General features: G+C 34.8%; 1 protein-coding gene across 2 annotated transcripts in view; it reads right to left on the minus strand.

Annotated features, from left to right (window-relative positions):
• Positions 1-19,041, minus strand: part of KLHL1 (kelch like family member 1) — a 198,107-nt gene that overhangs the window by 101,656 nt on the left and 77,410 nt on the right. For both annotated transcript variants that reach the window (XM_064645854.1, XM_064645853.1), the window contains exon 4: positions 11,621-11,817. In XM_064645854.1, coding sequence (XP_064501924.1) covers positions 11,621-11,817 — 197 coding nt within the window. The remainder of the gene's footprint in view (positions 1-11,620; positions 11,818-19,041) is intronic.

Consider the following 19,041-nt stretch of genomic DNA (forward strand, 5'->3'; position numbering starts at 1 on the left):
ACAATGAATATTTTTTTTAATATAGACGGTGTAAGTCAGAACATGCACTCTTCTGTCCCCCTGGGTCCACTTAGGAAGAAATACTTGCACATGATGTTTTTTCCCAGTATCTCTGTATTATGACTCTCTAACATCTGTCATTATTGTATTGAAGGGTCCCTGCACATGGACAGAACACTGTAAAGTTTCAATTTCTCATACTGCTTCAGGAAAGAGTAGGGCTAACCTCTATTGTGAACTTTTTCCCCCCCCCACTGGCATATCAAAAAAGATACTATTCTTTGAGATTTCATTGTCTTTACTTTTGAATGACACCAAATTCTTTATGACTTAGTCAACAGAGAAATGAGCTACCTGCCCTGCTTTATACTGAAAACATTATTGCCAGATAAGATCAGACTGAATATTCTTAAGCCATTTTAAGAATATGAGCCCCTGATGATTTCAGAAAGCAGAGTAATGACTAGGGACAAGAATCTTGGTGATGGAGTTTCTAGAGAGTAAGATTTCTACTGGCCATATACTCTTCTGTTTACTTTCTCAATCATAGCCTAAGATTCACTTTTCTACCATGTCTCATTCCTGTATCTTCCCTTCCTCTGTTTTTCCTAACAGAGTTCCCCATGATAGCATGAGTTCAATCATCCTGTCCAATGTTATCTTGTTTTCCCCTCCCGCCAGCTATATTCCAGTTAGGCTATATTCCTTGTTACTGGAGAAGCCCACAGAAATCACTAGGGACCTTTCTACCCTAAAGTACCTCTTCTCAATCCTAAAGTATTGGGAATAGAAGACAGAAAACACACTCACAGGTTATGTCATGCTTTCTTGGTACCCCTGAATTGGAACTTCAATACATACTACATTTTCAGAGGATTCAGCCCTCAACTTCTAATTTTCTACATACACAATCTAAGTACTCTTGAGGGGTTTTGTATCTATCCACACTTGGATGATCTTTCATGAAAACAAAGAAAGAAAGTTTATCCCCAGTACTGGGACATGCAAAAAATTCAGGTATTTGATGTTACACTAGTATGCAGACTCACAGGTTTGAATTTCATCATCATGGCTAGGCTTTGCAAATGAAGATTTGGGGAGGGCTCTACTCATATTTGTTACAAGCACGCTGGTGGCTAAAAAGGCCAATATGAGATAGGCACGTCCGGTTGCAAAAGGCACAGCAGAAAGACTCCTTAGGTGGTATATTCTGCAAGACACGATTCTTTCTGCGTTGTCTTTTCTCCTCAAGAGTGATCCTGCGTGCTTTCTCAAAGGCATCAGCAGCGTTATAGATGGTGTGTCTCCAGGTCTCCCGATTGGAGGCCAGAGTAGACCAGTTATGTTGATCAATATAGCCAAGGCTGAGATGTTGTTTCAGGGAGTCCATGAATCTCCTCTTTGGGGCTCCTCTCATGCAACAGCCAGTGACAAGTTCACCATAGAGCACGATCTTAGGGAGGCAGTGATCTTTCATCCTTGAGACGTGCCCTGCCCAGCGCAGCTGTGTTCTCAGCAACGTGGCCTCAATACTTGTGATTGCTGTCTGTTCTAGAACAGATGTATTGGTTACATAATCTGACCAGTGGATGTTTAGTGTATGGAGGCAGTGTTGATGGAAGCGTTCTAGGAGTCGCAGGTGGTGGCAGCAGATGACCCATGATTCAGATCCATATAAGAGAATAGACATGCAAAAAATTCAGGTATTTGATGTTACACTAGTATGCAGACTCAAAGGTTTGAATTTACAGCTACAAAATTCAGCTGCCTTGATTCTCATCTTCATTGTTTTCCATGAATGCCAAGAAAATCCTCCAAAATTCACTGTCTTCGGAGTCTTTTGCAATATGATGTTTGAAGTTCTGTATGTTCTGAGAGATTCATGCTGATTTTAGGTATTCACCAATGTTTGTTAGGTTAAGAGTTTGCTCGTCCTGAGCAACCTGTTAAAGGCAGTAATTTATTATTGCCTACAGTTCAGTGAGATGAAGCAGAATTTATGAATTGATATATTCTTCACTTGAGAGATTGAGATGTACATCTGCTGACCTCAAAGACAAACAATAACCATATGATGAAGAAGAGACGTATCAGAGCACCCTTAATACACAATTCTACTTCTGATAGCACTCTGAAGCATAGAAAATATTAATTTGATGGGATATTAACATTGCTGGTGAATATTTAGGTTTCTGGAACTAGAAAAAACTTGAAAAACAAATTAAAACCACAGGAACTGTTGAGTCTTGTGAATCATGTAAAAAGATTGTTCATCTGAGAGTGCTACTTTTCAGACCAGCACTCTCTAGGATTAATACAACATTCTGCCATATGAACCTTTTTAATGTGGCATTTAGGTAATCAAATTTAAATTCCTGATGATTAAGAAGTTATCAAATTGTGATTAATTCACTATAGACTATTTGCTTAACTATTTTCCTGTAGATTTCACAGCATTTTACTATCAGCAGTTGTCTTTTCTACTATTAATTATCTTACTGTCCATATGCTAGTTCTTGAAATGCTCTTACATTCCTCTTCTCCTACTGTGTCTTGATGGAGTGGTACTGTAATGTGCTATGTCACAGCTGTACTAAGGAGAACTTAAAAAAAAGCACCAAGTGCTGATTACTACTTTCAAACAAGAATCTTAAAAATACTGAGTGAGAAAAGTGATCTGTGAAGAAAAATTTCTTCTTAAAGAAGAAAAGAAGAAGAAAAAAGAAAAAGACATAGGTAATAAGGGTCATAATAATACTCATAATAGTTAAATGTCATGATTTAAAAAAAAACAACACTGAAATATTTTAAGAAAGTCATCCTATGGAGAGAAATATCCTAGTCTAAGTTCAGTTTTGTATGCAAAGATCAAATTTTGTGGTTTGTTTGAAAGTTACAAGCATTTTAGGACTTTTGTTTGTGTTTGCAGTGTTGAAGATGTTCACTTTCGGGTATCACTAGTATGGCTTTTAAAAGGCAAAACAGAAAGTTTTAAACCTCAAAAAATATACTTCCCCATCAGGCATAATTTATACAGTCAGTTCCAAAATGCTTTTCTTTTTAATCTCTGTATCTCTGGTAACTTCATTTATTTCAATTATTCTGGTTTCTTTGGAGTATTTTCAACTTAATTTTACTTGTCAAGGGATGCCAGAGAGGGAAAGAATCAGACAAAAAACTCCTCCAAAACCAGCCAACCAAACAAAACCAAAACCCCCCAAAAAACAAACAAAAAACCCCCCAAAAAAACAAACAAAAAACCCCCCCAAAAAAAAAAAAAAAAAAAAAACACAACAAAACAAAACACAAGCAGTTGGAGTGTCAAAATAACAACTTTAAAAATCAGAATTTAAATGGTTAAATAGGGATCTGTTTTCTTTAATTATCATTCTATGTAGATCTAGGAGTCATTTTAAGTAGAGATATAATTAAACTTTTTCCTTCAAGCTACTGCCACGAGCATAAGAAAATTGCTGAATGTTTTAAAATTTCAATATGTTACTGTTAACTTGTTGCTAACATGCTACCAATAGCTTATTGCTAATAAAAGCCAATTAAATGCTAGCTCTGGTAAACCCATCTGTTTCACAGTGCTTGAAATGTAAAACTAAAAAAATAAAAAATATCTGAACTTTTGTTTCATGTCATCTGTGGATACATAGTTCATTCCTAAGACCACTGAAAATGTACAGGAAATATATATCAAAGCCTCATAGAATAATTTTAGTTCGAAGTGACCTCATCTAGTCGTACTCCCTGTACATGTTTCAACTAGGTCAGGGTACTCAGCAACATATTCAGTCAAGAACAGATCCCAAAAATTCAACTGGTTGTTGCTTTCCTAGCATTTAACTACTCCAATTGTTTTTTAAAAAAATCTTAAAATCCAGTTGGGATTTTCTGTAGTCTAACTTGTGTCTGTTGCCTATCAATCTCCACCTCCAACAGTGTGGCACCTTCTTGTCTGTATCCCCCAGTCATGTAGATGCAGAGAAGAGTAACATCTCCTCCCAGGTTCATTGGCCCAGCTTCCCCAGACTTCACTCAGGTGCTGTGTGTTCCAGCATCCAATTAGCATGCTGACCTCCACTGGACTAACTCCAATATATCCATGTCTCTGTTGTACTAAGGAACACCAAAGGAGACACAGCACTTTGTATTTGGTCTCATGGGTGCCAAACAGGGAAGGATCACCTTCTTCAACTTTTTCATTCTCACTAATACACCCCAGGATGCTGATGGCCTTCTCATTGCCATGGTACACTGCTGGCTTACATTCAACTTGGTGTCCTTTTCTGCAGAGCTGCTTCTTCAACAGTTACTCCCCAACCTGTACCAGTGCATCGGGTAACTTGTCCCCAGATGGCAGGACTTTGCATTTCCCTTTGGTGAACTTCACAATGTTTCTCAGTTATGGGACCAGTCCTGTTTAATACCTTTATTAATGATCTGGACAAGGAAATCAAGTGCAACCTCAGTCAGTTTGCAGGCAACAAAAAGTTGGGCAGGAGTGTAGAAGGGGAAGAAAGCTCTGGAGAGAGGTTTAGACTGGTGAAAAGGAAGCTCAGGGGAGACATTATTCCTCTCTGCAACTACCTGAAAGGAGCTTGTGTTGAGGTGGGGTTTGGCAGCTTCTCCCAGGCAACTAGCAATAGGACAAGAGGAGGGAAACAGCCTCAAGGTTCAGGTTGGATATTAGGAAAAAATTTCTTCACTGGTTAAGCATTGGAACAGGCTCCTCAATGAACTGGTGGAGTCACCGTCCCTGGAAGTGTTCAAAAAAGAAGTACATTGTCACTTTGTGATATAGTTTAGTTGGTATGGTGGTATTCGGTCAAAGCCTGGATTTGACTGGAGGTCATTTCCATGGACGTCATTTCCAACTTTAATGATTCTATGATTTTATGCTTTCAGCCCATTGCTCCAGCATGCTTTCTAAATAGCAGCCTTGTCTTCAAACATATTGACCGTCTCTCCCTGCCAGTTTCATGACATCTGCAAATTTGCTGAGAACTCCATCCTATTATCTAGATAATTATTAAAGTTGCTAGACAGTACTGGACCCAGAAATAATTTGTGAGGAACATCACTATTTACTGGCTGGACTTTTTACTACAGATCATGAGTCTCTGAGTCTGTCTATCCAGTCAGCCTTCCATGCATCTCATTATATATTTATCCATATGTTACCAATGTGATGATAAGGAGGTCAACGTGGTCAAAAGAAAGTACAATATGAAGTTAATAAAGCTGATATCTGATCAGTGTCTATTGAGTAGCATCTGGTGTGGAAAGCCAACTGATGACCCTGTACATAAAAAGTTAAGCATCATATGCTAAATGTCCTAGTTCTGGCCAGGACAGGGTTAATTTTTGCAGTAGCCAGAAGAGGGCATGTGGCTAGGACCCTGAGGCTATTCTATAACACCTCAAGTCATTTTCTGGGGACTTTGGAAGAATTCCCTTCTGTATTGGGTAGCATGGTGGTGGGAGGGGTCAGGTATTGTTGAGGTTTTTCCCCTGGTGAGCACATGAATCGTTTACCTCTGTTCATTGTCTTATTTCATTGCCATTTGCAGCAAATTGTTCTTAATCCATGATCTTTACCTCTTCTGTTTCCAATTCTCCTCTCCAGCCCACCACAGGGGGAGGGGGAGGACAAAGGGGGAGTGAGCAAGCGGCACACGGTGGGAACACTAAAAAATTGGAGAATACCAGTCTTACTATGACACTGAAGAACTGTTAAATTACAGTACTAGGGAGTTTTCTTGCCTCACTTGCTATCTGATCTTAGTTAAAGTCATATTAATACTGAAATAAACCCCGATGTCTGAATGTGCAACCACAGCTCAATGACTGTTATCATCATCTATCAGTATCTCAATAATATTTTCCTTAATTTGAATATGGAGTAACATTACAATATTTCAAAATACTCAGGATGAGCTATTGTTAATGCAACTGGATAGTAAAGGTTTTATATATCCCTCCTTACCCACTCACGCCACCAAGCTTTAACCATGAAATTTTGTAACTTAGATAATAAACATAACTAATAACATGATCACTGAAGCTCTTCACCATAAAAGATCATTACAAAATTTGCATAAGGCATACACTTCACATAAATGAAACAGTTGCTCCATCTGCAGTATAATCAGGATTCTCAGCAAGTTAAAGAGTCCATATAGAGTCAGTACATGTCACTGAGATTACTTAAGTGCTTATAATTAGGTTTGAATAATGTTTTGCTGTGCTAGGACTAATGACCCTTGCAGTGTGAAGCACAGAACTGCATCTGTGAGAAGCTAAACACCTTCTACCATTTGCAAACATTCTGCATCTCCCAGGCTTGGAACTGTAATATATGTTAGGGTCCTTTATATTGCTAACATTATGATTGGGTTACAGACACATCAATCACTTTACTCATTTATGTTCTTCAGATCATTCAGAAATTTTTACTTATGGCCATTCTCCTGCTCAGTGCATCAAAGTAATTCGAAGATTTTACAAGTTTATGTTTAGTAATTCATCTTGAAATATGATGAAATAAAAATGTAGAACAAGCTCTATCATTTCAACTCTCAAACTGCAGTTTCAAGATGCAAAATGATCACTGAGGTTTAAGTGAAGTTTCCTGAGAGGTGAAGCACTGACAGATTTAATAGTTCTATCTATGAAGTATCTCAAGTTTCTGCTGGAAGCAATCAGGCTTCAATCAAATGGCATAATAATGAGATGAAGAAACGGGTACCATATCTTGGAATGTAACACACTCAATTTCTAAGCACTACCTATATATGAAACCCCTTTCAACTAGAAGAATAAAGATCTGTCACTAAAAATGCTTGCCATGAAAAAATCATTTGCTTTAACTAATTGATATGTTCTATTTTGCTGCCTTTTTAAAAAAAAAAAAGACATCACACATGCAATTCACTCTATCATCATGTAACTGGCAGTAAATTAGAAAATTAAACTTATCAGACATATGGAGATGTAGATTGAAAGTTTTCAGAAACTGACAAGCAAGTAACAACCCAGATTGTAATTAAGAAGTACAGAAATCTTGAATCAAGAGACATGGATATTTGTTGCCATTTAAATTAGCAGATTCATTAAAAATAATAAAAAAAAAGAAAATTAAAAATCACACAATAAAACACTGGCAGGATGATTTCATACCTCAGAAATAAAACAAACCACATTAAATCTGATGTGCCTAAAAAAGAAACCAATGAAAATTTACATTTTTGGTCTTATTATTAACTTCTTCCTCCTAATGTTTTCATTTGAAACATTGCTATCTAAGTTCCATTTCTAAAAAGCACAGAGAATGCAAACATAGCAATCTCCAACTTTAATTGTTCACTAACTTTTTATGAAGTCTACCTTTCTCTCTTCTTCCACCAACCTCATAATTTGCTATATGGCAAGTGTATTTTCTAAAGATTTTTCAAATGTTATCTGATTTTCCTTCACTGCTATTCTTATATTCCTCTCTTAGATTTTGAATTTCAAAATAATAATTTGATATTTGATACTGAATCTAAATATCCCAGTAAATACCAGGGATATTATAACTCTGTTCATGGGAAGGGTCATATAACTGTACAGTGAACGATTTTTACTTCCATTAGATACTTTCTTCATGCTGAGCAATGACTACATTTTGAAAAAAAATTGTCACATTTGAATTAGTTCTCGACATACCTCTGACAACTATGAAAACAAAAATTTGTATTCATTGCTTCCACAGATTTCATGGTTGAAGGAAATCGAAGCTATTCAACACAACAGAAAACAAGTGTTGGAAAGGATATATCTCCTGAAGTCAACAGGATTCTTAATTTCAGTTATCTGCTCCTTAGAAGCTATTTCTTCTTCAATATAAAGAAATTTCCAAGCTCAAATGTCTTGCCCTTGTAACAAGTTATGCGAATGCACAAAGCAAGTTGACTATATATATATATGTATATAATTTCTTTTTTCTGTTTAGTGAACAACAGTATAATTTAGAACATATCAAGTTGGACACTAGGCAAGGAAATTTCTTTTGAAAAATGAAAATTAAAACATTTATGGAGATTCAATGAAGCAAACCATTTCCATGAAAATATATTGATTTTCATTAAAATGCTATTGTGAAGACAACTGTGAATGACTTTCTACTTAAAAGGAACCGGTGGAGAAAAGCTGTAAGACATTTGCCAGGTACAATGCAATAACAGAGCTATAGTTTTATTGCTTCTTTTTTTAATGAATCAATGAATTTATTTTCAGCTATGTAATTAACTATGAAGCAAAATTATTCAAAGATGAGATTTGAGTCATATATTAAAATTATTACACATTTGATTGCATAAGCTACACCTATAAATCTATTTTTGCAAGATTATTTGAAAAACTTTGTCTTGCTCTCCATTTCCCACCAGTGTAGAACTTTTATTTCTTTGAGTATTTTTATCTCAAAAAAACATTATGGTACAGCACTTTTATTTCTGTTCAGGCCTATTTGTATAGAAATAAATCAAGGTTAGTTGAATAAAGAGTATTATTTTTGGTTTTGACAGTTCTTGGCTACAATGTTGAAGAGACATACAGTGGGGTCAAAACTTAATGTATACATATTAGTAGATGTAAAGAGCAAGACGAAAAGCAGACAATTTCAGTCATTACCCTCATTTTTCTTTACTTTGGGCACCCTTATATCTACTCCATTTAGCTTTGTTATTTGTACTCTATTAAAAAAAGTTATGAAGATTAGCATTCTAGAACTGACAATTCAGTCAGTCAGTTATAAATCCCTATTAAATGAACTGATATATTACTAAAATATTTTGGCAATACAGTGCCAAATATCCTGAAAGTAACTCAATCTTTCTAATGATTTGGAAAACTGCATTTATAATCATAGTATTATTTTATTGTTCAAAAGCTGTTAGAGTTCTCTCAAATGCTGTCAGAGCTCCCCCTTCATCCAAGTTTTCTCCCACTAAGTGCTTTTAACATCAGAGATGTTAATTTCCTAGCAATTCCGCAATTAATATGATACATACTTTAAGTAAATATTTAAGACAGTAAGCCAAGGAAAATTCAATTCACTCATTTCATGTTTCACATTTTCAAAGACAAAAATTATTTTCTCTTGAAAACTGAAACCCTGAAACTTTGAAAGCTGCATTCATGAATATGTTACTCTGCTTGCATATCAGAAACTTCTTAAGCTATTTATTTTTTACAGCTTTCAAAGAATGGTAAATTTTTACAAGCAAACAATTCACAGTATGCCAGTTAAGGAAGTACTATTACTTCCTATTCACAGCAGGCTTTTATCATGACACCTTGGAAGAGGATTCACAGAACAAGAATTTGAGATACATCACTTGCAACTCTTAAAGAAAGCATCCTTAAAAGCTTTAAAGAAAGGGCTTTAAAGTTCTTTTGAAAGAACAAGAACTTTTTAAAAAAGAAATGTGATTTTTCCATCCTGTTTTTAAAGAGGGTTTCCCCTCAAATCCTTTGCATAAGACTGGAGGAGTTTGTTAACAAACTCCCTCTTTCCCTACTTAATGTTTGCTCTAATCACAGTCGACACTAATCTCCTGGAGCCTGAAGGAAAAAATAATGGTTTCTGTCACAGAGATGATGCACTGCTCTTTGCCTGTGCTCATCACTTTCCTATCCTTTCTTCACATCCAAAGATTCTGCTGTTCCTCTATCACCCTCCCCAAGGTATCTTCCCTGCACTGTTGGAAGTTTTTCCTGGCTATGCAGGAAACCACTTTTCTCATATGTAGATTCCCCCGATTGAGAGTGCTGTACTCAAGACAGGCAGTAAGGCACTCTTTCCCCATCCCAACTGGTCTTCTGCACCCTCTAACACAAAACAGTGTCAAATAGATGTGAGCTGACTCACACCTAAATGAAGTAACACGATGCCTAGGAAAATGTCATGCACTATGAAGCTTATCTGTTAGAGTTATGTTTTCATTGAATCAGAAAAAAAATATTGTAATTTCACTGCTGATTAGATGTATTTGTTTTTCATGCAAAGAGAACATATGACTATTGTGCCTGCTTGCAAATGCCATTGTAGTTAAATCACAGCTTGCTTATTAATTACAACTGACTTCATTTTGGATCTGCCATCTTTTGCTGATGATTTTCCCATTACACATAATTCAGATTTTAGATCTGAGCATTAAAAAGAATAATAGATTATATACCTAATATCTCAGAAATGGGCACAGATCTTTGTGGACCTTGTGATATGTCAGATATGTATTTGTCACAAGTCTTCAAATGTATTATAATGAGTAATTTCATTCACCCAAAAAATATTTCAGTAAGTTGTTTTAAAGAAAACAAGATTTTTTTTAAATCAATGTTTTTGTCTATTTTTTATATTTTTCATTATACTGCTTTTCATTCACAAAAAAACAAAATAAATCTGAAAATATGAAAGTAATCTATAAATATAAAAAAATTATAAAAAGATTGAATTCTTTCAAAATGTATCTGTTCAATTCTAATGCAATCTCATTCCAAAGTAGATCAGATGAATGCTGCTCTGACAGCTTATTTCTCTCCACTGACAGATGAAGGTTAAACTCACTAGCTTGGATCTGGAAAACTACAATTTAAATGAATAAATACAAAGAAACCACAGAACTAAGCTCAAGAAGTGCAAGATGGGTATAACTACCTGAACTGCAGTGGTAAGAAGAACACAGTTAAATCTGTGAAATACAACATGTTATTAGCTATTGTAAAGAATAAAAAAAATAAGGACATAACTAATGAACAAGAGAAGTAGATTCAATGAAATGTGCTCTATTACTTCAATAATAATTTCAGTATAGACCTTAAGGGACCATTATTTCTCAGAAATCATAAATAATCGACTATTTCTGCAAGTTTAATTTCATGAGCCAGATGTTTTTAATTTTGTCAAAGTATGAAGAATCAAATGACTACCAATATGATTTAATTTCTGAATAAGTAGCATATTTTGCTTAACTGATTCAGATTAATTTTTAGTATTAATACCATACCTGCACTGTCAGATAAAACTTGAAAAATTTTAACTATTATCAGATAAAATTCCTTATTTCTAGAACTCTTTGTCTTAATCTACTTCACAGATGACTAAATGGAGGGATAATCCTTGATTAAAAAAACCCCACGACCCAACAAAACTTCTCTTGATATTGTTCCTATGCATTACAATGACAATTACAAAGCTTTCCTAAAGCTAAACTAAAAGAAAGGGATTAAAAAGTATTCTCATGATTTACATACACTCTTACTATTCTTACCTGTATGTGATCATGCATCTAAATAAGACATATACTGTTCTGACCTAGCAGACAGAGCATCCATCATAGAAGGTTAATTCTTCACTAGGAAGTGAAGTTATGAGAACTTCACTAGGAAGTTATCAGAATTAACCTTCATAGGAATCACCATTTCTATGGTTTCAAAAGGACCACTTATGAATAAAGTTCCATGGAAGTACAGAATAATTTCAAGCCAAAACTAAAAAAGGTATTTTTACTTATAGGATATATAGGATTCACAAGATTATAATTTAGATATTCCAAAACTGTCTTACCATGGTGTAGTTGTGAGCCACCTTCATAAGCTCTGTGCATCCTTGTGCATCAGCAAATGCTCGTATTCCCAAACAGTTGGATGGGTGCAAAAGCTTCATTAGAAAATGGCAGCAAACTTCTACTACCTGAGGAAGCTGGAGGAGGCAGGCAGCTGCTAGAAGATTTTCAATGGTATCTTCTTTCAGTTCCAGGCAGCCTAAAAAAAAGGGTTGGTAACACATGCAAACTTATTTACTTGGTATTTACAAAACATGCAGTATCAAAAGATATTTTTAAAAATAATCATAGTTCTATATAAATAAATCTACAGAAAAAGTGAAGAAAAGAAGGATTAGTCTCCCTGACTGAACATCTCAGGGACCTGAACATTACAGTATTAAAACCATTTCTTTTTAAACTTCTATTAATTCAACTATATAATAGGCATACAAAGAGAGACTGTACAGTGTGGAATGGAAGAGAAGACTTAGGAATATCGACCAGGCTGTGGATGGTTTTTTTGTTGTGTTTCTTTTCTTTTTTTTTCCATTGAAGTCAGTGATAAAACTTGTATTATGTTCAGTGGCACAGAGCAAACTTCAAAATAATTTACTTCCCTGGAAAGAATGAAATAACTTCCTAGTATAGTATGAATAAACCCATAAATCACAGAATCTGCTGATTTTGAAGGGACCCACAAGGATCATCGAGTCCAACCCTTAGCCCTGCACAGGACCATCCCCAGGACTCAAACCATGTGCCCAAGAGTATCATTCAAATGCTTCTTGAACTCTGTCAGGCTTGGTGCTGTGACCACATATCTTCAAATAAGGCTTACAATCTTCCAACTTGGTGTTGCTCATTTGTAATGTGACTTTGGGGTTAATTTTATCTGAGAAACATATGGCAAGCTTCTCATAGCATATCGTTCTTCTAAAATAATTTTTATTAGTGAAAAGTACATATATGCATGCCTAATACTTATCTTCCATTAAATCATACTTATATTGTACTTAATTCTGTAATTTCACAAGTCAGTATCTTTACCTTGCAGACTGATGCACTTTTTAACAAATAAAAGGTAAAATAGAATAAAATAAACTTTTAAAAGTTATTTTTTTATTGAGAAATATGTAATTCTTGTTATAATGCTCCCTCCCAACCAAAATTTTTATTTTTTTTTCATTAGTATCTTATAAATCTCTTGCATTAACAACTTAAGAAATCATAAATTAAAGATTACAAGGATGACTTGTGGAACTGGAAAAAAAAAAAGTATAGGAAAATAAAAAACTGCAATTATAAATTGTAAACAACACTTCTGATTTTATTTTGCTGTACTTGGAAAATCATCTCAAACTATAAGAGGATTAAGTGTATATAGATCTTTCTCTTCAAAGTGATATAGTTCAACACTCAGACAAACTCCTTTTTTTCTCCACACAAACTTTGTATCTGTTGTCACATAAAAAAAAAACCCACCTACAAATCTTAACAGTTCTATCCCATGGCACTAAGGAGTTCTAGAGCCATCAACTTCACAACAGTATGCCATTGAAAAGCTGCTTTATACTGCAATACCAAACCCAAAATACAGTAACATTAAAACTACACATCTGATCTTTTCTACTTTCACTTTATCTGGAGCTTTTAATACATGATGGAAACCGAAGTTATATTTTACTGGATGTAGTTATAATACATCCTTTTGCAATCCTTTGCATTGGATCAAGTGCACAGCCTGATTTCAGTGGTTTTCCTCTGCTTATTTTTATGCTTCTATTAATGTCACGTGAGCTTCTCTTTATGTTATCTGGCAGTTTCTCAGAATTTCTGTCCACCACACCTTTATGCAATGTGGTCAGAAAGCACACTCAGCAGCAGATTCTTGGGTGACCTCCAATCAGTTTAGCAATGACACTCCCACATTTGCTACATGCTTGCAGGTAATGACTAGCTCAACATACAATCTATTATCTTAAAGATGGTTTCATTGTGTCAAGTGGAATATATCAGAAGATAGTTGTTTTCATGTTAAAAATTATCACCCTGGTACCAGAAGGCAGAAAATTAAAAATTTGCAAAACACCTGTGAAAAGTAGATGGACTGAGAAATGGCAAAAAAAAAAAAAAATTAAAAAAAAAGGAGTCCTCAATCTGCTTTACTTATGTGTTATTTATTTTTCAACAATGAGCTCAGTAAAGTCTCTGACCCTATAAAACCGATCCAGATATCATTTGCAAAGTGATGTAAGTATTGAAAGAATGACCATCATTTTGAGGAAAGGTAATGGTATAGCTACCATAGTTCAGCTTTTTATCACTGAATGTAGCTACTCTTAGGAGAAGAGCCCGAAGGAATCAGTTGAAGCCACATCAATCTATTTGTTTTCAAATTGAAGATACTTTCTGTTAACTTTAAGGTAGACTAGTCCTGGTAGGCTACTAGTTGGGAAATAGTAGAATTAAACTAAGTTTAAATCAATAAAAATCATTATCTGTTCTATAAATTACAGATTTCCTTATGCAACCAACATGGTTATTTTGAAGAAGATCCTTCACATTTTTATGAAAGAGTGTGAACACATTTCTGCCTTACACGTTAATAGAGGATGTAAATATACAATGGCTTCTGGGGTATCTAGGTATATAAATATATTATAGCTTGACTTATTTTTAAATAAATTCAGAAATACTAATTTACTGCTTACTATTTACTATGATAAGAGCAAGAAAAGTACACTCGATATGAGTTAAAGGGTTTATTGTTCTTCATTCTTTAGGCTTCAATCATAGATAAGTTTTTAATCCATCTAAATATTTTCCAAGTCTTTTATCTTCTTTTTTAAGCATCAAGACACCTTCATAAATTTGTTCACAAGGGCTGTATTCACTTTTTCAGAAGAATGCTATGACATTTTTATGCAAATTGCTCTGGGATATCAAGTGTTTAGCATGGTCAGAGTTTGAAAAAGGAAAGCTGTTAGGAAGCTCTGAATATATAATCTTCAGACAGTTTCATACTGGCAATTAGAAGATCCAAGTATCTATTTAAAAATGATTAATAGGATATTCAAGGGGGCATTAATACTATTGCTTCTTCAATTCACCTCCCCCTCATATTTTTATGCAATAAGTAGCCTACACAAGTGTGTCAGTCTGGGAAAAACAAGTTAACCAGAGCTTTAAATCTTCTTTTGTATTAAATTAATTAAGATGAAAAAAATCTGAGGAAAAAACAATCAAAAGAACTTTTATGTATTCTAATTGTTATTCTAAATTATAGCTTTATTTGTGACAAATTTTACGTGCATTCCTTACGCAGAAATTAAAATGCCTGTCTTTAGCATGCATTCTCATAATGAATGCATAAATTTTATTACCTCACTACCAAATGTGAAGCAGAGATAATATAAAAAAATTCCCTGATATTCTTATTCTTTTGCTAAAACTTTTCCCAAGTTCAGGGACAGTTTTGGTATTTTTTTTAAAATTTTTATTTTGCTTTTATTCTATCTTCTACACAATTGACTACACTTTAGAACTCTTTTTTATTTCTAAGGAATCACTGCATATCTGACCACCCTTGGATGATGTTAATAAGGTCAGTGTTTCACAGCTTTTGACCAATAGGTGGGACCTGTGGTGGGACCACTCAGTAGATATTGCTCATTTGCTCTGTGCATAAGCAACAAATTTTCATCCAGATTTTTAACACATCATAATATCATTTTACCTCATGTGCACAGTAATTTTTTTTCTCTCTTGTAATTACACACATTCATCCATAGCAAGACTATTCAACATTCTTAAGATACCTGTGAGTAAGGGTGTAACAGTGAAGTCATTGGAAGTGTCAAGGAATTAGAAACAAAGGCTAGAACTAATTCTTTGTAATCAGATATTTAAAATTTTACCTTTCTATTTCATGTGTCTTGATCAACTGTGTTGCAGTTCTGAAGTGCTGCTGAATGGAATTATTTCCATAGGCTAACCAGTTGTAGGAATGCAGCTTCTCTATTAGGTGTCATTTTTTTAAAAATAAAGGCAGTAAATGGTATCAAGATAATATTTATTCGGATTTTGCATAGTAGATAAATTGCTTACAATTATGACTACAAGAAATAACTTTTTTGAAGAAGCATCAAATGCCAATGAACACTTGAAAAAGTTTATAAAAAAACGTAATATACTTCATATTGCTACAATAGGCCTTTCTGCCATTGCTTATCATTAATCTTTCCAAGTCTTAGGTTCTTGTCAGGTAGCCACCTGAGCTAATCACTCCTTTTACAGTCCATGGAGAGAAATATGAGGTGTTTCGCCTGTCCTGTTTTAGTCATGTACTTCAGAATGAGATAAATCACTCTCTGAATGGCTATTTCTTGTTTTCAGCTACAAAAAGAGCACCTTCATTTGACTTACTGAGATGCTGCTGATATTTATATTTGTTGATATGAACTCAGTGCATCTCCTCCCAAACACAATAGCTGAATCATCAAAATCATCAGGTTTCAGGCGATGAAATGCTCTTTGGTTTGATCAGTTCTCTCTGTTACTGTCAACTCCTGGTAATGACATAGTGTGTAAAATCACCTCTTACGTCTATCCATGAATATCGGTCAGTGAAGAATGCTACAAAAAGTATTTTCCCCTAGCAGAACATCTTTTAGTCTCCAGGTGATTTCTAAAGGCAATGTTAAGGTTTTGATTTTGACCTATGCCTTGAAAGATAAATTCTACATTGTATCATTTTCCATACTTTTCATAAAAGTGAAGTTGTTTTCAGAAAAGAAAACAGGACACAATATATTCGCTTTGCAGAGGTTTCCCCTGATCAAACTTTTTTTATTTTCTATTAATTACTTGCTGCAGACCACATTCATCAGTTGCAAGTGAGGAAGATAGGCTGACTGTGTTTATTTAGAATCATAGAATGGTATGGGTTGAAAGTGACCTTGCAGATCATCTAGTTCCAGCCCCCTTGCCATGGGCAGGGACACCTTTCACTAGACCAAGTTGTTCAGAGCCCCATCCAGCCTGGACTTGAACACTGCCAGGGATGGGGCAACGTGTTCCAGTGCCTCACCAACCTCATAGTAAAGAATTTCTTCCTATTATCTGATCTAAACCTGCTCTGATTCAGTTTGAAGTGTTTGTCCTGTCACTACATGCTCAGAAAAACATTCACTTGATTCAGATATATAATTTCGACTATGATTAAATGGTCGATTATATTGCCAGCTATGTTATTATTTGGTAGTCTCCTCACTACCAAGCATGACTTCAAAATTATGAAATCTGTAATATAAAATGAATTTTAAATTTATATTTTAGCATTATTATGTATAAAATAATTTCATCAGTTATTCCAGAGCCATAAATATATGCAGGTTGACAAAAATTAAAAAGCCTCCATCACAGTAATATGGGAATTATTATAAATTGAATAGAATCACTCTTTTAAAATAGCATATAATTATTTACACCTTAATCATGTTATATCTTTAAGCAAGTGGACTAAAGAGGCCTAATCACATGATCATTCGTCAGTACTGCCAAAGTCCACTGTATTTAAATGGTATGGAAATTTACAACATTGCAGAGCAATATGGAAATGGTATTAACAAATAAAAATCCACCCTGAGCAAGAAACTTCTTGCAAATGTCTGGCTAAAGATTAGAAAAGTAAATTACCCAAAAAAAATCCATGATGTGTTACCTTTTCATCTCCTGGTCTGTGAAAAAAAAAACCACCAAAACCCAACAAACTACAACACCTCTGTTTTATAACTAAAATGTCATGTTTTCAAAGAAAATTTGTCCGCTGACTTATATACATCAGCTTTTTAGAGAGAGACATTAAGATGTTATTTTCTCCTTATGAACTGCCATTCACGTGCCTTATCTCACTTTCTATAGTTTAACTTAGTGACCTGTAAGATATACATGAGTAAAAACAATAAATCATTTAGCTGTGAGTCTAATATTCATAAAACCTTTTTGACAACTGTGAAGAAAGATATGTTAGCACTCTGAGACTGAAGATATGTTTTTCCATTGGTTATAGAAAACTCGTTAAAATATGCATAACATTGCTGGGATTATGTGCTAAATATTACTAGTTTGTACTTGCATAGATGGTCAGTATATTAGTAATATAATAATTCAACTATTACACAGTCGTATTTGGAAATTTTAAGCTTAATTTTATATGTAAATAGAGGAATACAAATTCACATGTTAAAACAAACAAAGGAAAAAAACAATATGAGTTACCTCAAAAAATACACAAATCTAAACAGCATTTACTAACTAAATTTCAAACAGCACAAATCTTGTACTCATACACAAAATAGGCTGAGAGATGAGAAGTATTCCCAAAAGCTCATTTCATACATAAGGCCTTAGCTTCCCTTAAGTGTTTTTAATCAATGGACTTCAATACTTCTGTTTGCTTCCAGAATATAGGTCCAGCTCATCATGCAGCACACATTGAAAACCATTCCAGGAGTTTACTTTTGTAAACATAAGCAAACTTCATCTTGAGAAGTGGGGCAAGTTTCATTCCAAAAGAATTGTACCAAATACTGGGTATATCTTAAAGAGATATAGCCTTTCTATTCCACTGAACACAATCAAGCCTTGACCTCTGGTAGGAAAAAAAAAATTAAAAAAAGGAAAAAACGTCTCAAGGTCAAAGGAGCTCAGCTTTCAGGTTTGAAGGAGAAGTATTTTATTCTGCAGATCTGAAGCCAGCTCAGAAGCGGGAACACTCACCTCTGCCAGAATAAGCTTCTTAACTTCTTAGGTGATGATTTGGCAGCTTGTGCTATGGTAGCAAAGAGCAGTTTGAATCCACACTTAGAGAACAAAATGTTACAGAAATGAAGGCACCAATTGCCAAGAAAAGATTTTTGCTTATGACTCCACCTTACAGCCTAATGCGTTGCTTTGGGCTGGACTGCACTTCTGGAAGAAGTTGAGTACTACAGTCACGTCCTGTTTTGTGGGTACATTTCAGCACAGATGCTGTCAGATGGGCATGGAATAGAAAGGGAGTGAAGGTGTTTTACAACGCAGAGACAGGAGCAGAAAAACACCTGAAAGGTGAGGACCTCTTTAACAAACAACCATTGCAATTTTCGAGATTTCTTTTGCTTTCTTTTGGAACTGTGGACGCACAGTTAGGCAGCTGAGCTCAACAGAGTGGATACAGGTACACATCTCCACTGCAGGACCTCCAGAGAGAAGCATGTTAAAGAGGCATACCATGCTACAGCAGCCTGTCTGATCACTTCAGTGATGCTATTTAGGCAACAGCCTAGCATGTGCCAGATGACAACACAGAAGGATGGCCCTCCACTCAAAGGAACACTCAGGTCCTGTATTTAACGTTCAGTACTTGGTTTAATCTCTCTTTAGAGATTGAGAACTTTGA

This window comes from Pseudopipra pipra, chromosome 2 (assembly GCF_036250125.1).
Source record: "Pseudopipra pipra isolate bDixPip1 chromosome 2, bDixPip1.hap1, whole genome shotgun sequence".
Lineage (NCBI taxonomy): Eukaryota > Metazoa > Chordata > Aves > Passeriformes > Pipridae > Pseudopipra > Pseudopipra pipra.